The sequence below is a fragment of the Amblyomma americanum genome, chromosome 7 (assembly GCF_052857255.1).
Source record: "Amblyomma americanum isolate KBUSLIRL-KWMA chromosome 7, ASM5285725v1, whole genome shotgun sequence".
Classification (NCBI taxonomy): domain Eukaryota; kingdom Metazoa; phylum Arthropoda; class Arachnida; order Ixodida; family Ixodidae; genus Amblyomma; species Amblyomma americanum.
The window spans coordinates 141,066,307-141,086,511 of record NC_135503.1 but is presented as its reverse complement, the minus strand read 5'-3'; the positions used below and the strand labels follow the sequence as shown (position 1 = coordinate 141,086,511).

The 20,205-nt window shown below is 50.0% G+C and overlaps 1 protein-coding gene across 1 annotated transcript in view; it reads right to left on the bottom strand.

Annotated features, from left to right (window-relative positions):
- LOC144096628 (sodium-coupled monocarboxylate transporter 1-like) overlaps window positions 1-20,205 on the bottom strand; it is a 102,767-nt gene that overhangs the window by 15,592 nt on the left and 66,970 nt on the right. The window contains exons 6-7 of the mRNA XM_077629451.1: window positions 15,971-16,111; window positions 12,657-12,786 (exon numbers count right to left, since the gene is read on the bottom strand). Of these exons, the coding sequence (XP_077485577.1) occupies window positions 12,657-12,786; window positions 15,971-16,111 (271 nt within the window). The remainder of the gene's footprint in view (window positions 1-12,656; window positions 12,787-15,970; window positions 16,112-20,205) is intronic.

The following is a 20,205-nucleotide window of genomic DNA, read 5'->3' as shown; positions in this document are numbered from 1 at the left end:
TTTTGATTGGTGCGCATCTTTGCAGCATCTCGAAAGAAGCAAATAGAGCGTGTAATTTAACTGCATAGCCTGTTTGGTGAAGAGCGCGTAGCAAGCAGCGTGGAGGGCGTGCATTGGACGTGAATTTATCCATGTGTTAACATCGATGTCCGCCATAACTTTCTAATGAGAATCCGCTGAGAACGTTGCAGGCCTTATTAAACCCTTTTTTCTTTCACTCAATGATGAACCAACTAGCCCGGTTTAACACTCATAATCAGTGCTCAGTGCTCGTTAGTTCAATTATGAAGTGTGTCGCGGGCATGCCCCACGTGTGTACCGGATAACCTCGTCAACTCGATGTGATATGTACGTCGCTGTGAGACATTAACTTTGCACCGGGCCTCTACTAGAATTGACCGGGATCACAGCCTGCTGGAATACAAGTAGATTGTAGTGCTCAGAACAGGTGCTTTTCTCCTGGCTTAACTATATTTATAAAACAACTTGCATAACGGCATTTATAGCGCCGAGTTAACTCTGGTGGTGACGAGCAAATCAGAGAAGGGAATTACTCCATCGATAAATTAATGTTGCAATTCCCTTACGTATTTTCAATTTAGCACGCCTATAGTAGTTAAAAGAATTAAAGATGAAGCTGGCTACTGTTAATACTCTATAGCGGGATCGGGAAATTCCTGCAAAGAATTGCTACTTGGTTGTACAGAGGGAGAAGTTCTTAGGCATTCACGTTTTTTTTTTTTTTAAGCGAGACGGAGCGAGCAATGCCTGCGGCTCGTCTACCTCACCGTCATCCCCTTTGCGCCGCATTGGTTATTCCACTTTTAGTACGACGTTCTTGCGGACTGGTTGGTTCATTTTCGGGGAAGGTCAGGAACAGCCCAAAATGACGAGTACAAGGAAACGAACACTACCCAACGGGCGCAGACTGCCAACTGTTCATCTGCCCGTGGTGTCGTGTACGCTTCTTTACCTTCTGTCGTCGTCCTTTTTTGCGGTTGCTAACCTTCCTTAGTTATTTTATCGTCGGGCATGATGAAGCAGTAAACCATGAGGCCTCTGAGCAAAGTAATCGCAGCTTGGTGTGATAGCGCAGTCGCCCAATTGTTTGGAAGGAACTTGTTACTTTAAGTAGTGCGTCCACAAAGCCTTGGCGTACGCAAGGAGCTTGCGGCGACGGTAGTGCGCATGTGCAGAACGCAAGAGCAAGGTGATTTTTTTAACCTTTACAGGCTTGTATCTTAAATACTGAGAAATCCGCCGCTGCTTTCTGTTGTGGTGCATTTTGCAGCAAAGTGGACATTATATATAGCCCCAGTCAAAAGTATAAAGCTCAAGGGGTTTGGTTTTAAGCTGTTTATTGGGGCTCCGAAGGTCATCTAGCAGTCCAAAGCTTGGGAGGGTTGAGGACGCGAAGCCATTCCTCTTTCGAAAAGTTACAGTCGCTGAGGGTGCATAACAAGGGGTTCACCAGGCCTCACAAACTCACAAACCCCTTGGGTTGTATTTTTGGACGATGGGTGTACCTCATCTGGATCAATAATTAGACGGTTAATCAACCTCTTGCTTCGCAACCACAGCAACACTACAACCACATCAGCCGTGATAGCGTCTGTACATGGCGTAGTTGGCATAATTTTGGCGTCACAAACACTGCTGTGTGACCGCATTTGCGTAATCACAATTAGGTTTGGTTTTATGAGGCTTAACGTCCCAGAGAGGCTCAAGCTATGAGGGACGCTGCAGTGCAGGGCTCCGGATAAATTATACCACCTGGGGTTATTTAACGTGCGCTGACATCGCACAGTACACGGGTCTCTAACATTTCGCCTCCATCAAGATCCGACCACCGCGACCGGGATCGTACCCGCGTCTTTCGGGCCAGCAGCCGAACGCCATGCCCGCTAAGCCACCGCGGCGGCTAAGCATGTTAGCTCTACCTCCATAACGAAAGCATATGCCAAATTTTCTAAACGTCCCCTATTTGAGCCTGCCCCAGACACCGTCAGGAATGCTAACACAATTCAAATGAACCGTCTACGTCAACAGAAACGCAACGAGTATGGTAGTCCCAATTTGGCGCAGAGTACTGCTCTACCATCCTGCATGATCAGCTGATGCACAGCGATGAACGAGCAGACTGACCTTTTATCGTGAGGTAAGTGACAACGAACTTGACCGCCTAGCATCAAGTTGCGATCGGCTGCGGAGACCGCTGCATGCGCTTACGCCGACGGTGCAGCTCGCATTACCCCACACCACGCGCGTGCGCTGTCTGCACCCGCTCTCTTCTGGCGGGGATACAAAGAGAACGAGCCGGATGAGCATGTGCACGTTAGCTGCACAAGCAACTTCCTTCCAACACGCAACCTCCATTGAACTTTAAATCTCGGGTACGAAAACTTCTGTCTCAAGAAAAGAGTGGCTAGGATGCTGCTCCTTGAGTTTCGCCAAACGCGCAGCATGTGATCGTGATGCTGATCAAACTATTTCCACCGATTAAACTATTTTCACCCTACTCCCCACCCCTGGCACGCAGGCCTAGAGGAGGGGGGTCGGAACCTCCGCTACTAAAGACTGGCGAATATACATTGGTTCATCGCGGCTTCGGCCGCCAGGAGCACAGCTCGTTGCTGGTCGGCGGTGACGTATGTACGTCGCTCCCCAGCAGGGCGTCCCTGGCTGCTCTGCATTTAATATTGTCCCCAGCCTCTGGGGATCCGGGGCATTCCCAAATTATGTCATCGAGGGTCGTCCTCGCTCCGCAGGTTTTACATTTACCGCCTTTCCTATCGCCTACTTGGGCGCGAAACAACCAGACGGCGTTTGCAAAATTTTCGGCCTGCAAGCGTCGTCAGGCGACGGCCTCTTTATTGCTTAAGCTTGGATCCGGTGGCGGGAACAGACGTCTGCCTAACCTATAGTTCTCCACAATTTCCGTGTATGCTTGGTAACGTTCATCCATTCCCTGGCAGTCTGGCGGCTCTTTGGTTACCCGGAAGTAGAGATCTCGGGCTAACGCATGGGGCGCCTCGCTACCGGGGATGGATGTGTGGGATGGGACCCAAATTAAGGCGACCGTGCGATCGATTTGGGCTGCGGAAAGGATGCGGGGAATTTCCGGCGAGACCCTGCCCTACTGATTCTTAGCTACACCAAAACGACAACGCGCAGTAGACTATCTGACATGACATTGCTTTTCAACTGAAAGCCACCCTTTCGAATTATTCACGACACGACTTAAGCCGCCGCGGTGGCTGAGTCATTATGGCGCTTGGCTGCTGGCCCAAAAGACGCGGGTTCGATCCCAGCTGCGGCAGTCGAATTTCAAGGGAGGCGAAATTCAAAGAGGCCCGTGTACTGTGCGATGTCAGTGCACGTTAAAGAACACCAGGTGGTCGAAATTTCCGGAGCCCTTCACTACGCCGTCCCTAATAGCCTGAGTCGCTTTGCGATGTTAAAGCAGCATAAACCAAACCTATTCACGACTTAAAACACGACAACAATTGTTATTGTGTAAATAGTTTGTGTATATTACCTCTCCCTCTATCCTCTCTTCCTGTCGTCACACCTTTTTCATTTCATTTCTCCATTCTGCCTTCTATCCTTTGCTTCCGCTGCCCAAGCTTAGGTGCTTCAGTATCGATGGCAGATGCCGGGGATAGCAAAAATATTTTCCTTCCTTTTTATTATTGTTTTAATAAAACCGCTTACTACTACATGACAGAGAATAAAAGGGAGCAAATCTAGCTTTTTTCTTGCAGTCTTCCACTAACGCGTTCTGAACGCATAGCATTCAAGGCGCCTCCGGTAGCTCCGCATTCACAGAAGACCGTCGGATGCTCATTAGTAGAAAAGTGTTTTACACTGGTCCTGTCTTCTCACCTGACGCGTCTGTAAACCAGGTCACTGCCGGAATTGCCGCTAATATTTTGCGACGTTGTGTGCACATGTTTTCAAGTTCTATTTCATTGATGGCCAAGAATTAAATGGTCTTGGGAACCTACTGCTCCAAACACGAGCGAACTTCTTCGTGTTAACCGTTTCAGACACAGCTCGCTACTTCAGTGCAAACATTACTCTTCTTGAATATTATGCGCTTGTAATGAGCCAATTATCTTGTTTTGCAACAAGAAGCATGTACTGTTCATTCTGTACTCTCGACCACATAAGTAGACGGGATGTGGATAGGTGGGTTTATTTCGAAGAAGCCACGCAAGCCAATCAAATGAAATGTCTCAAAGTCTGCAGGAACGAGAGTGCTCCATAAGCTGGAAACACTACCAGACGGCTGTGACACGAGACAGGGCAACAGTAATTTTTTTTACAGAATATGAATCTTGTAAATTTCTGAGGCCGAGTACATATATGAACACGATTGTGTACAGAACACCACGGTGGTCGCAAAATTGTAGTGTTCGGCCGCCTGTGCTATACATAACGATTCTTTTCATGGGAACGTTTTATTATTGCCACCTTCCGTCCAAAATGGCCGATCCTGATGAGGCACGAAAAATACAGTAGAATTCTTACATCGTACCCACCACACTTTTGATATTTCGCGGCCCAAAAAAACAGAGTTCGTAAGAGTGGGCAATCTTGCAGAACACTGCATTGTTCTCTGGGCGATACAGAAATACATCAAATTGCCTTTGATGCAATTAAAGCTATTAGTGCTAGGCTGCGGCACGCATGGTCTAACCTCTTCATAAGGTGTAGACTAGCAGAACTCCAGCTTATAATGAGCTGTGATTCATTGCGTAAGCAGTGTCCTGAACGGGCACTCCTGCTACATTACCTCCGCTGACCTAGATAGAGGAAAATGCGCAGTTGTATCTCAACATGCTAATGATTGCAAATGAACTTGCGCTCCAGAAGCTGCACTTTGTACGGTCATATTGTCACGAAGGGGTGACTGCTGTCCGCAGAACAGAAACGCGGCGAAAATGGTGTCTGAAAAAAACTCCTTATTTGGGCTGACTTGCGCCCACAATGGACTGGATCACTCGGCGGCGGCGTAGCAACAAGCGGGTTCGGCGGTCGTCGAAGAGAATTCCCGCTGTTTTGTTCGCTGGGAAGTTCTTCATGAGGGCATGATTCTGTAAATGGAAGGAAGACAGTCCTCGCTTGAATGAGTTGGGGGTGAAGAAACTTTGCCTTCCAGGTACTCGACAAGACGTTTTAGGTCGGAGTCCGAGCGTTGCTGCTGGGCAAAAGAGGTGGGCCTGATGGGTCCCAGGATGGCGTCCTCATCGTCGTCCGGCAGCGGCCAATCTGCAGGGTCTCGTCAGAGGCAGTCGACGTCTTGTAAACGACGGTGACGTCAAACTCCTGGAGGCGCAGACTCCATCGAGCAAAAGTGGCCAGAGGGGTCCTTCAAACTGGCAAGCCAGCACAGCGCGTGGTGATCGCTGACCACCTTGAACGGTCGTCCGTATAGGTAGGGGCGGAATTTCGACGTAGCCCAGATGATGGCAAGGCACTCCTTTTCAGTTGTCGAATAATTAGCCTCGGCCTTGGAAAGGGAACGGCTAGCGTATGCGATGATACAGCCTGTCACTTTTTTGAACGAGAACGGCGCCAAGGCCCACGCTGCTTGCGTCGGTATATGAACTTCAGTATCAGCGTTTTCATCAAAATGCACGCGGATCGGTGCGGACTGCAAACGACGCTGAAATTCCTTGAAGGCTTCTGCTTGCGGCGCTTCCCATTTAAATGGCACGTTTGCCTTCATCAGTTGGGTCAGGGTCTTGGCGATGTGCGAAAGTTTTTCACAAATTGTCGGTAATATGCGCACAGTCCGAAGAATCTGCGCACTGCTTTCATATTGGCCGGTGGTGGAAACTATTCAATAGCACCTGTTTTACGTGGGTCTAAGCGCGCTCTCTCATTGCTAACGATGTTGCCTACAAAGAACAGCTCTTCATCGGCTAAGTGGCACTTCTCTGATTTCAAAGTTAGGCCAGACGGCTTGATGGCGTCTAGTACTGTTCGAAGTCTTTGGAGGGGCTCTTCAATGTTCGAGGCGAAGACAACGACGTCACCTAAATATACCAGACAAATTTGCCACTTCAGGCCTGCCAGCACTGTATTCATTACTCGCCGAAACGTCGCTGTGCGGCACACAGACCAAATGGCATCAACTTGAACTCGAAGAGCCCATCCGGAGTGATGAATGCGGTCTTCTCGCAATGTCTTTCATCGACCTCAATTTGCCAGTAGCTGCTCTTGAGGTTCATCGATGATAAATGCATTGCAGAGCCGGTCCAGTGTGTCGTCGATGCGGGGGAGGGCTTAGACGTCCTTCGTTGTTATGTTGTTCAAACAGCGGTAATCAATGCAGAATCGAAGTGCGCCGTCTCTCTTTCTCAGTAGGACAACCAGTGCCGCCCATGGGCTGTTTGAAGTCTGGATGAAATTGTCGTGAAGCATTTCTTCCACTTGGTCCCGGATGGCTTGTTCTCGCGGCGACACACGGTAGGGGCCTTGACGGAGAGGCCGAGCGTGCTGGTCGGTTGTTTTAATGCGAAGCTTGGCAACTGGCCTTTCTCGGACCTTCGGCGATGAAGAAAAACACCCGTTGTAGCGTCGAAGCAGATTGCGGATCTGGTCTTGTCTCTTCCGGGGCAGGGCTAGGTTGATGTCGAAAGTGGACGAGTTCATTTGGTAAGGCGAATCTTCTGCGGAGGGGCCGGAGAGGGCGAAGGACTCACGTAAGTCGGATATTTCATCGAAGAAAGCAATCGTCGTTCCTTTGTCAATGTGCCGGTATTCTTCGCTGAAGTTAGTCAGCAGTACTTCGGCCTGGCCATTGCGGAGATGTGCGATGCCTCTTGCGACACTGATTCCTCGCTCTAGAAGCGACGTCGTGTTCTCTTCGATGATGGCTTCAGCGTTAATGGCTTTCGTGTCACCTACGGTACCGATGACACTTGAATAAGGTCGGACGCTCACTTCTTCCTTCAGGACACTAAGGGAAACGTGATTTTCTATAGTTCTAATCGAAGGGATGGCCTCGTTCGTCGAAAGCGTGATCAGCTTGGATCGCAGGTCGATGATTGCCTGATGCTCATTCGTGGCTAGAACGTGTCATCGAAGCTTTTCTCTGTAGCGGCGTCGTTTTGAAGGCGGTTTGCATTGTGGTCGAGGTTTTCATTGAACGCGGCGTCGGCATGTCGGGGGCGGCGTCTTCGTGCGGCATGGTTGTTGGAGGATTTTTGGTGTTTCGCTCGGGAGCAACCTCACCTCCAGAGGTTGCGTCTTAGTTTCCCCTACGTGGGCTGGGAGACCTTCCTCGTACTGCAGCTACGTAGCTGAGGCGTGAGTCCGCAAAGCGCAAGGCTTGCGGCGATGGTGAGGGCGAAAGGCGGTTCGGTGCGTACTCCTCTCGACGCTGGTACTCGTAGATTTCTTGCGGACGTTGGCCGAAGCGTGGCCGTGGGGAGTCAATGACAAATCCGCGAAGGCCTATACGTCGGTACAGGCAGTGACAAAGAATATGGACAGCCTCACCCCTATGAAAGCTCAACGGTCGGTTGTCGAATGTCCTCCAGGCGCTGCATTTCCTGAGGCTTGAGCTTCGTTCGTAGGCTGGGCGGTCGAGGGCAGGGAGGCGGCGTTCTGGAACAAGTGGCTCATCTCGTAGAGGACCTAGGGGGTATCGTTGGGGATGCGGAGTGTGTACTGTAGCAGCGTAGGTGATGGCCTGAGGTTCTGTGGCCGCCGGAATGCTAAGTGCCTGTTGCACTGCTTCCCGCACCACATCCATGAGTCGCTGCTTGGGGCTGTGCGGAGGATGGCAGCAGTCGTCGTAGCTCCTCACGGATGATTTCGCGGATAACTTCCCGCAAGTTATGGCCGATGGTAGTCGTCGTGTCCGAACGGATTGCACAGAAGAAGGGCTGTTATACTGCCGATCCCGAACGTCGAGAGTCTTCTCGATAGTGCAGGCTTCTTGGATGAATTCATCGACTGCTTTTGGCGGCTGGTGGACGAGGCTGGCAGAGAGTTGTTCTTTTACGCCGCACATTAAGAACTGAACTTTCTTTTCCTCGGTAATTTTGGGGTCGGGGCGGCGAAAGACGCGCTTCATCTCTTCGACTTAACCGCTGATGGGCTCATTCGGAGTCGTTCGGCTCTTTCTTTCCTCACGACACTGGCGAATACGTTCACTAGTTCTCTCTTGAATAGCTCGCATGTCGTTAGGGATGACTCGTGATTTTCGTGCCATGTACGTGCTGAGTCCTTCAGTGAGCAGAACACGTGTTCAATTTTTGCCGCATCATCCCACTTGTTGAATGGTGCTACGCGCTCAAATTGGTCCATCCATTCTTTAGGGTCTTCGCCTAGGGATCGATTGAAACTTGGTGGCATCCGCGGCTGCTGCAGTGTGATCGCTGTCGGCATCTTTGGCGAGGTTGCGGTGGTCGTAGCAGCGTCTTATCGCTGTCCGGTGCGGTCCGGCAGTGTCCCGAACTCGAGCTGCTCTCCCTGGAGACGTGGGCTGGCTCGTCCTGGGGTGCGAAGCGGAGAGGGCTGGCGTCACGACTTGAAGGGGGTGTCTGGTACATAGACGGCTACCCCGCACTTACTTCCACCAGGCGTCATGAAGTGATGACTTGTGGGAGTTTCGGAGTGCCGTACCCTTCCCGGGCCGGCGGGGCGCGCCGTGGAGAAGCAGGAAAGCGGAAGCTTTCCGCCTTCCCCACTGGCGAGTAGCCAGATGGTCTGCTCGAGAGTGCTGCGCCGCTTCCTTCCTAAAAAAAAAAGCCGGTCGAAAGCGCGCACCGCCAGGCGCCGCCGTAGCGGTCGCTGATTGGCCGAACGTGACAACGGGCAAGTGCGCCGAGATCGGCGGGTATCCGTCGTGGCCGGGTGGAGACTTCAGCGAGCCGCGACAGCGAGAGCACGTCAGGTAATTACCTCCCTTCTTCCCTCTTTGTTGTCGCCATTTTGCCCCGTCAGCCGCACGACCAAGCCAGACGGCAAGGGTCACAGATCAAGATTCAAGCAGCCAGCGACTTGGGAGAACCCAATAAACGTTTGGCCCCGGGCAAAGCGTCCTGTTCCGTGCTGTGTTTATTTCGCCTTTCTGCTGCGCCGCCGTGAGAACGGCCGCGCGTGGTGTGCGATACCGGGAGCTCGGAGTTCACGGCCTAGACCTCAAAGGAGGCTCGACGGCTTAGTAAGAACCCCCACAGACTTCAGTCCGGAGAGCAGAAAGGCTGGGAAATTGGTGTCTAAACAAAACTCTTATTCGGGCTGAGTTGCACCCACAATGGAATCAATCACTCGGCGGCGGTGTAGCAACAAGCGTGCTTGGCGGTTGTCGAAGAGAATGCCCGCCGCTGCCCACCGTGCTCAATTTAAAGCTGATAGCGAATTTTTCAGATAAAGCATGCAAAGTTACTACAACATTCTGGAGGAACGTAGAATCAGCTCTGCCTGGATGCGATCAATCGAGATAAATCTGGTCGCGTCTTGCATCGCAAACAAAGCGGTAAACCGGCGTGCCGGAAACTTTCAGGAATGAACAAACACTGGAAAAATTCGCTGAAATATTAACCATAATATCCTTGTTTTGCACGAAGTCTGAGGGTTTTCAATGGCGCAAGAGTATCTAGACACAAGATGTGCAAGAAATTGGTACGATATTATTTCAGGACGATGTAGAAGTTTATGAAAACGAATGGGTATCGGAAAAAATTTCTCTTGGTCAAGTTGGCATAAAAAATGCCATGCTCTGGTCAACTGTTCACCGAAATCAGACAGACCGTAATGAACTGATTTTATTTAAAAAGGTGAATTTTTGTTGTCAGTGAAGTCAACCGTCTGTTTGAAAGACTTGAGCGCGAAGCTGACTGCAGTGCTTGTCTATTTGAGGAAAGCATGCTCAACGCCTGTTCTCGTATCTTGGCACTGAATAAGCGCGTGCAGAACGCAGTATTCCTTCGCTCCCTTGAGTATTGCCGATAAATTATAGATGCCTTATAGATCATCAACGACATCCCAACCTGGGTATGTCATACAGATGACAGAACCTATAGAGTCGAGCCCACCTACAACGGTCGCAGATATAACAAACACGCGCTTATTAGGAACGATTGCGGTTCAACCATAAAGGTATGAATTCGGGCAATCGTAATTTGTCTCATATACAAAGAACAACTTTAGCCGCACCACACGGTTATAGGGGGCACCGTAAAATTGCCCCTTATGTTAAAAAACTCCCTTCAAGCTTAACTCAGAGATCGAAGATTAGCTGAGCTCCCACGAGACCACCCCGTAAAGAACACATCACACCAAAAATGGAAAAAAAAAATCGGTAGAGACACTTAATCCTGCTCACGCGTGGAATGCGAAAGCTTTATTTTTTGAGCTGCTGAGAACAGTAAGGAGTGGTCTATAATTGTACAGTAGTGAGCAATACGAGAGGGAGAAAGTTGGTGCATTCATTTGATTGCTGGATAAATAGGAGTGACAAGCGCATATTTGTTTTCTAACTAGTTTTAGTTTTGGCATATAATATCCACAAGTGATTGATATTTAGTGGAGAAATAACCAGAAAATTCTCAATTTTGTGGGAAGAGTTTGTTCACTCTCATATTGCTCACGACTGTACATACTTCCACGTTTTTCTCGAACAGTTTACCTCTATATACCACGAAATAAACACAACTAAACGACTAATATGGTGGAAATTCGCTCTACCAAGTGTCACTCCCGTGCCATGAATTTTTAGCACTTCGTCTATATGTAAATGTAGCAGCTGCGGTCGGCATTCCATCCCGCGACCTAGAGATTAGCAGTCAGACGACGGGGCCACTGAGACGCCGCGGTTAATCGCCACTGTAAGCAGGTATGAAGGAAGGTATGTGCTGCCTCACACAAGGCAAACCAATAGCCACCAGGAAAGATTAAAAAAATGAATAGAAGGGACAAGGAAAGATGCGAGAAAGAAAATGGGATAACGAAAGAGCCGAGAGGAAAAGGCAACCCTGTTTTTCCCCCGGTCGGCTCAGCGTGACGGTGCTGTCTATGGGAAGCAGAGGCCAAACCAGAGCATTACCTCCACCTAGGGAATTTGCTGAACGTTTAACTCTTCTAAACCTAGTCATACAAAGCGAAAGCGGGCGATACCAGCGGCGTGGTCAGATGTCGCTTGCTGACGACGTTTCAAGGTCCCCTGCGTAACATTCAGTTCGCAGGACGCCTTTACTGGCTCATCCATGGCGTCTGCTGCCGTTCTCACGGCAGCAACGTTCCTTCTATACTCACCGAAGAATCTGTAAGAATTGCAAGGCTATGACGTAAGATAAGATTACAAACTGGTGCACGCTGTGGCAAATGTCACTAAATACAGAAAAATGCAAATTAATGACTGTCAGCCGAAAGAAAACTCTCTTTATACTTACTCGCTTAATAACAGTGCTGTCACTGTCACCCCCTTGTACAAATATCTCGGTATTCATATTACAGCAAACTTATCATAGAAGGCGCATATAAAACATGTTACAGCAAAAGCATCTAGCACACTTGGTTACCTAAAACGAAACCTACGTGAAGCCCCTTCAGCCACTCGTTAAATAGCGTACAGAACCTTTGTTCGTCCTCAGCTCGAATTCGCTTCCGCCATCTGGTCGCCACATCAGGAATATTTAATAAATTCTCTCGAATCTGTTCAAAACCGTGCTGCGCGTTTCATCGCGAAAGATTACAGTAGGCATTCTAGCGTAACTGCTATAAAGAAATCACTATCACTCCCATCTCTTGAATCTAGAAGGACGATAGCTCTGCTTTGCTTACTGCACAAAATCACTCACAGTGAACACGCAACTACATTACCCCTTTCCCGCCCATTTCGCACATCTCGCCGCTTATATAACGCACACAGTTTCACACGTGTTTTTGGCAACACAAATGCATTTAACAAATCTGCATTGCCTCTGGCAATAGCAGCTTGGAACGATCTTCCAAGCCACATTGTTGAAATTAATAATCTAGACACGTTTAGAGAAACATTAAAAAAAATTGATTCCATAGTAATGCGCACACGTTTCATTTGCACCATGCGACTTGGCTGTCATTCTCTATCCTTGCAAGCAGTTTATAAATATACATGCGTTTGCAGTTCTTTGCAGGAATTCGAAGAGCCATGCGCGTTTCTGATCGTCCAGAGTGTTGTTCTTTTTCGTTTGCTTGATGTTGTTCGGCGTCTTTCGATTCAATTTTCTGTTTCTTTTGATTCTTTGATTTGTTGTTAGCTATGTTTTTGCTCCTGTTTTCGCTATATGTTGTTTGTCTTACCCCCCTCACGCAATACTCCAGTTGGAGCCTGTGAGGTATGTGTATAAATAAATAAATAAAAAAATGAACGCGGCGACGATAGCACGCCCCAGCTGGAGCGTAGTGACGTCATGGCGGTCACGTGATGCGGCTCGGCGACGTCACATGGTTCTATATGAAGTACATGCCGAACAAGGTATGGAAGGGCGTAGTAAAGCTTTCGCTTTGAAGATCCAAATGCTCGGCGTCGGCTGAGCCACCAGGATCCACTTTTAGCTCGGACATGGCCAAACGCTACGCGCGACCAAATCTGGTTGGCCCGTGCACACATCTGCTCTGGTATGTTCTAAAACCCTAGAATGAAGTCTTACTTGGTCAATACTCTTGATCGCCCCTGACAGGCTTGGATCGCATCCACGGAACCAGATAGTGAGCGACAGGCCCAACAGAAAGCCGACAACGTAAACAAGGAGCAGGAGGAGTGTGCCGGTGACAACGATCCTGCAAGAAATAGTTCCGGCTTTTGAGGGCTAAAAATATTAGCTGCGTTTTAACATTTGCGTTAAAGAGGAGCTGTTTTGTAGCGATAGTTAGATTACGGTAGCATTTCGAGCCTTTAGTGTGGCGGCGCCGCCACCCCGTGGCTGCGCCGCCGCCCTATGTTTGCGCTGCCACCCCTTGGCATCGCCGCCCCGTTGTCACGTGGTTGGTCACGTGGTGCGGAGCAGCTGCCGGCGGCGCGGCGCTCCGGCGAAACCGAGCTGCCACAGCTGTGCGCATGCGCCGTGTCAAGCGGGACAAATTGAAGAAGGAACGCCCAGCGAAACGGAACGGCGAAAGACTGACTTAGCAATTCAACTGAGCAAGTCCCACTCGGCCAGCTGTAGCTATCGCTGCACACTAGGTTTAACCAGAGCTAAACCACCGCCAATTTTTTCTGAACAACCGACGCTGCAAGCACAGACGTCTGGCAAGTGCTGAATGCAACACTGATTCCTGGCTCCTACCGTCTGCCACATCTCTTGCAGTGACCGTGAAATGATATCTCCGCCGCAGCGGGCGCAGTCCGGTGGAGGCGAAATGCAAAAACTAAGGGCCGGGTCACTCAAGTCACCTCAAGATGGAATGTCATATCATTAGATTTCACATTTTGCGCAGCTTCTGTTGCAAATTCTGTGCATATTGCGTCAGTTTATCTGCAATTTTCGCCGCATCAACCACCGTATTTCAACTGCTAGCTGCAAGTAGCAAGCACCGACTATGCTGTGATGGTGCAGACATTTTCATATACCTCATTTTTTATTTTTTTACTTCGATTCTCTATAAAGGCTGTTGTCTGGAAACTAAGTTGCTGACAATCCGGTGGGCAGGTTGTGATTACGTCACAATGTGTCGTGAGCACGGACTGTTGGGCGAGTTGGTGCATTGCAAACAGGTACAAGCGCACAAAAACACAAAGACACGAAGAAGCACGAGCGCTCGTGGTGTCTCAGTCTCCTTCTTCGCGTCTGTTTTTGTGCGCTTGTACGTGTTTACAATGTGTCGTGACCTCTTACGACCAATCAGCGAATTTCGTGGCAATGGGCATCGGTGGTGTTTTGGTATCCACTCTCATGCTACTACATTAAAAAAAAAACGCCTGTATGCTGTGCGATGCCAGCACACATTAAACAATTCCGGAGAACCCTTCACCACGGCGTCCCTCACAGCCCACCTGCACCTTCGAGTTTATGAACCCCACATACCTAATTCCTTCCTCCGTCCTTATTCCTTAATGAAATGAGTCCAGCTGCTGAGAATTACTAACTACTGGCTCAGAATTACTAGTAGGCCGCAAGTAACAGCCGGACTGCGAAAGGAAGCGGAGTTTCAGTTGCGTATCTCATGCGCTGCTCTGGCCTCTGGTGGCCAAGCGCGACCCCGTAGCTCCAAAACACCTGTGCATCACAGGAAAGAAGCCTATTAATCCAACAGCTGTTTTCTTCCTTTACGAAATCTATATTGTCTAAGTGCAGGTTCACTTAAAAGTGCTCCTACTATCTTGAACACCTTGTTTTAGAGACCATCACCATGATCCTCATCATCAGCCTAACTACGCCCACTGCAGGACAGATGCCTCTCTGTTATCTAATTAACGATGTCCTATGCCAGCTGCTGCCACCTTGCCCCCGCAGTGCTAACTAGCCTCATCTGCCCACCCCACTTTCGGCCGTCCCTTGCTGAAGATAGGTATCTTATCAATGAAGACTTTTCCAGCAAATGGCAGCGTTGTAATAACATGACGCTGCCGTAATATTACGGCAAGCATTCTGCAAATATAGATCTCAGTGAAGACTGTTCACTTTAGAAAGCTTGGTCGCTTTAAGCAATAGTTGTTACCTTAGTATAGAACAAGTCCGAGAATAAAAAAAAAATAGGTGCACTGAAACAGCACCACTGTATCCACTGCACGAGTATTCAAAAGTATCTGCTTTTATTGAAAAAGTGGGTGCTTTGGAAAGAGTAATGGAGGAACTTACGCACCTCTCTGCTCCCGTAGAGAGATTGTACGAAACTCTAAACCCATATAAGCCGCATGGGTAAATTATTCGCAGCGCTTTTCTCCACAGTGCTCTTCGGCCAGCGTTCGCGCGTTGAAATTGATGTTAAGGGTGGCTGTATAAGCAAAGCGCAAGTTTTGGGGGGATCCAGAAACGTCAGCGAGACTTTTATTTCCACTTGCAACCTCATGCCATGCGAGGTCTCATTCTTACGGCAGACGTAGGCATAAGGAAACCTGAAGACATTCACAGGTGAAAGGTCCAGCTTGACTAAGTGCATACTGGCCTAAAAGGCGAGGAAAAAGTGTTCCGAGTTAGAGAGCAGGATTGCGCCTGAAGGCTATTCTGCTAAGCGGCGTTCGAACTGCGCATGCCTTAATGTAGTGGTGCGTGAATTGATACCACTAGAAGTCTCATTATTTCGCTATAAATAGAAAAGTACGGACAGAGATAGGAAGGACATAATTTTATAGGTGATCATACGATGCGATGCCACAAATCTGTGTGAGTAATGTTGGCTGTATATTTAGCTTTTACATTGATTGCCTACCCACGGCGTCTTTGGATTCGATTTCACAGTATCTTTTTCAGTCCGCTGCTGCACGAGCTTCTGGTGAGTCCAGGTTTCTGTAGGGTGGAAGTAGGTGTAGGGAATGTGGGTGATTGGGTAGTGGTTGGAGCCCTGCTGGAGGGAAAATGTGATGATTGGCTGGGTTGGTGAGTGTTGGGTGGAGGCTCGCACGAGAAAAGGTGCCCCGATGCGCTCTGATCTCCTAGGGACGCTAAGGTCGAGGCTTCGCACACGTACATTTACGTATAGGCAACGGCTTTTTTGGAAGAAAAAGGCCTTTCTGCTAACGCAATACATGTTAGTATGCGTGCCGGCTATCTTCTTAGTCTTGAACACAAAACTGACAAAGTGTAAATCACCTGCCGTGCCTATTGGCTGTACAGGTTAACTTCGTTTCATTTAATTCCCATCCACAGCGTCACCTTTATACCGGAAACCAATTTTTTTATTTTAAGCACACTCTCTATCCGTAAAGGAGAGCTCTAGATATCTAATACAGCGAGACTTCGCCTAATGGCGCGAAAGGGGTCCTGCTGAAGGAGGGGCCAGTTCTGACATTTGCGCTTCGTAATACCTTCGAGCGTCGTTGAGGGTCCGAGAAGCGAGAAGCCTCTGCACGACCATTTGATCCAGGCACATCCGGTAAAGAGCCAGGGCAGCCGTTCCCCACACGTACGACCAGATGTTTTCATCGCTTCTGAAGTCAAAACTGTAGCTGCAAAGAGAAAACACCGTTTCCAGCACTTTCATACCGTGTCCTCAGTGCGATGCCTTTATGGCGGGCCCTTTGTGGGTTCTACAGCGACAGCTGTTAAAGGCCTGCTCCCTGTGCTTAGCGTCGCAGTAGTAGTAGCAGCAGTCGGCGAAACCGAAGGGTGGTAACAACGCGGAAGTAGAACGAGGAGGATCAACGTGAAAACGGAAGGTTCGGTAAAGGCGGAGGAATGCGCTAGCGGAAGAGGGTTACCGCAGGAATCGCCGGTACAGTGGCTACCAAAGAATTACGTGAACGAGTGTTCCATACAAGGTGTGTGGCAAGAGCACAGAACTGCGTAACCGGACGTTAGTTACAAGGGGAACAATCCGGAGGGAGGTTACCATAGAAGGAGGAGGGTATGGTATGGCGGAAGCGAATGAATGTTCATAGAAGGATCCGAAGGGAGGCTACCATGGTGGGACGAGGGAGAGTAGGTGTGGGCAGAATGATGTCTCCGTCTTGGGAGGCAGCTGCGAAATACGTCACCCAAGGAGGGGCTGGGCTGGTGTGGCGGATGGCAGACCGCACCGAACAAATTACGGAACTATCTGGAAAAAATGGAAATTCTGGCATTGTAATCTGCCCCTTCACCGGCGATGCTTTAAAATAGGCCAAAAATTTCAGCGAATAGTTCTTGAAACCAGTTTTCATGCTTGCAAACGGTGTTACACCGGTCTCAGAAATGTTCGTTGCCGGTGAGGAGAAAAAACTTGATGATATTGTAACAGTTGTTACACTGAAAAGGAACTGCAGCGGCTGAACGAGGGCACCAGAGAAACGGACCTACACTTCAGCGTCGTCTACTTCTAAAGGCTGCGATCTCTTTCTTCTACTTCCAATCCTCGTGTCACTGCCCCCTCTTCAGGAGCATCGCCCCGATGCGGTGTTACGGTCAGACCGAATAGCGGGGAGAAAAAGTGTTCAAGAGGTACACCACGAGTCTGAATTCACGGAATATGACTACATGCAGCCGGAAAGTCACTCGGGGGGTCGCTCGTAGTCCGGCTTCATTCGCACCACATGCACAACGTCGCTGCGCTTGCCGTTGTGCGATGAACGAGCTGGCGAGGCTGGTGCAACTTCGTACGTGACGTCGCTGAGGCGGCGGACAACAAGGTAAGGGCCGAAGTAGCGGCGCAGTAACTTTTCGGACAGCCCGTGACGACGAACAGGCGTCCAAACCCACACATAGTCGCCTGGGTGGTAGGTAACGTAGCGGCGTCCAAGGTTGTAGCGGTCCGCATCGATCTGCTGCTGACGGTGAATGCGGTGTCTGGCCAGTTGCCGTGCTTCTTCCGCGCGCTGAACATAGGTGGCGACGTCGACAACAAGTTCACTCTCACTGTCAGGGGGGTCCACGGGTAGCATAGCATCGAGGGGGGTGGTAACCTGTCGACCGAAGACTAATTCGAACGGAGTGAACTGCGTCGTCTCTTGCTGCGCGGTATTATACGCGAATGTTGCGTATGGGAGAATTTCGTCCCATGTCTTGTGCTCGATATCAATATACATGGAAAGCATGTCGGTCAAGGTCCTGTTGAGGCGTCCTACCAAGCCGTTTGTCTGTGGGTGGTAGGCTGTTGTACGTCTATGGCTGGTGTGCGTGAGCTTGAGTACAGCCTGAGTGAAGCGGGCCGTAAATGCAGCTCCACGGTCAGTAATGATAGCTGCAGGAGCGCCATGACGCAGGACGATGTTGTGGACGAAGAAGTCGGCGACTTCAGCAGCAGTACCGTTTACAAGTGACGTGGTCTCAGCGTATCGGGTCAAATAATCTGTCGCGACCGCAATCCACCGGTTTCCTCTGGTCGACTTCAGAAAAGGGCCGAGGAGGTTTATGCTAATTTGCTGAAAAGGGGTCTTTGGTGGTGCTATGGGCTGCAGAAAGCCGGCTGGCTTCAGAGGAGGAGATTTGCGCCGTTGGCAATCCCGGCATGTTCTTACGTATCTACGCACGGATGGGAGTAGATTGGGCCAGTAATACTTAAGCCGAATCTTTGCCAGTGTACGACTAACCCCCAAGTGGCCGGCGGATGGTTCATCATGATAAGCGCTTAAGATTTCGGAGCGTAACTGGGATGGCACAACAAGCAGAAACGTCTCTTTGTTGCTGTCAAAGTTGCGCTTGTAGAGGACTCCACGCCGCAGAATGAAGGTCTGTAGTCCACGGCGAAACACACGAGGTACATGAGAATTCACCCTCCAGATACTTAACGAGTGGCGCCAACTCAGAATCTGCTCGTTGAAGCTGCGCCATACGGGAGATGCTAATAGCACAAATAACAGGGCAACCTTCGGGGATGTCTTGCGTAGCCGGTTCCACGGGCACTCGTGATAAACAGTCCGCGTCCTGGTGCTGCCGACCCGATTTATAGACGACCGTAACGTCGTACTCCTGTAAACGGAGGCTCCATCTGGCCAACCGGCCAGAAGGGCCTTGAATGCTGGCCAGCCAGCATAGCGAGTGATGATCGCTGACAACACGAAACGGTCGGCCGTAGATGTAAGGTCGAAACTTACTCAGAGCCCAGATGACGGCAAGGCACTCTTTTTCGGTCGTCCAATAGTTCCGTTCCGATCGAGAAAGTGTGCGGCTCGCGTAGGCGATTACTCGCTCTGCGCCATCCTGCCGCTGTACGAGGATCGCTCCGAGGCCGACACTGCTGCCGTCAGTGTGGACATCAGTCTCTGCATTCTCGTCAAAATGAGCTAGTATTGGTGAACTTTGAAGGCGGCAGCGGAGTTCCTCGAAGGCTGCGTCTTGGGCACTTCCCCATACGAAGGGTGTGTCATCTCGAGTTAAGGCAGTCAATGGCTCAGCTAGGCGAGAAAAATCTTTAACAAAGCGGCGGTAATACGAGCAGAGGCCCAAAAAACGTCTGAGGGCCTTCTTGTCGGTTGGGCGTGGGAAACTGGAGACGGCGGAAGACTTGTCGGGGTCTGGAAGAACACTTTGTGCGCTGACATGTCCTAAGAAACGGAGCTCCTCGAAGGCGAAATGGTATTTCTCTGGCTTGATCGTTAGTTGTGCAGACTGAAGAGCTTGAAGGACAATGCGCAATCGCTGCAAGTGTTGTTCGAAGCTAGACGAAAAGATGACCACGCCGTCCAGGTACACAAGGCACGTCTGCCACTTCAAACCAGCTAAAACAGTGTCCATCATGCGTTGAAATGTGGCCGGAGCGGAGCAAAGTCCAAACGGGAGCACCTTAAATTCGTACAGACCGTCGGGTGTCACGAAAGCCGTTTTCTCGCGGTCTCGCTCGTCCACCTCGATCTGCCAATATCCGCTTTCAGATCTAAAGAAGAGAAGAACCTGGCGTCCCGGAGTCGGTCAAGGGCATCATCGATCCTCGGGGGTGGGTATACGTCCTTTTTGGTAACATTATTCAGTTTCCTGTAATCAACACAGAATCGCAACGTGTTGTCTTTCTTTTTCACCAGGACCACCGGCGACGCCCACGGACTTGTTGACGGCTGTATAACGTCGTCTGCAAGCATTTCATCGACTTGCGTCCTAATAGCTTCGCGCTCTTTAGGCAAAACGCGGTATGGACGCTGACAAACTGGTGGCGTGCCCGAATCGGTGACAATGCGATGCTTGGCTACCAGCGTACGTCCGACCTTGGAGCTCGCCGCGAAGCAATCTTTAAAATCAACTAGCAGCGACGACAGAAGGTTCTTCTGATGAGGTGACAACTCCGGGCTGATTTTAACCTTGTGAAGGGCGTTACTTGGTGCGGCATCGTCGTGAAGATTCACCTGTACGGGGCACAGATTCGGCAACCTATCCACGTCGTCGAGGAAGGCGACGGCCGTTCCCTTGGCGAGGTGCTGAATTTCGTTCGTGAAATGCGTCAGAAAAACTGTCGCACAGCCGTCATTCAGTTCAACAACACCGCGCGCGATAGCCACACCCTTCTCGAGCAACAGCGAAGGGCGACTGTCCGCAATACCTTCATAGTCGTGAAACGAGTCGTTCCTCACTAAAACCAGCACACTGGACCGTGGTGGCAGCATTACGTCGTCTTCGACTATACGCAGAGCGTTGA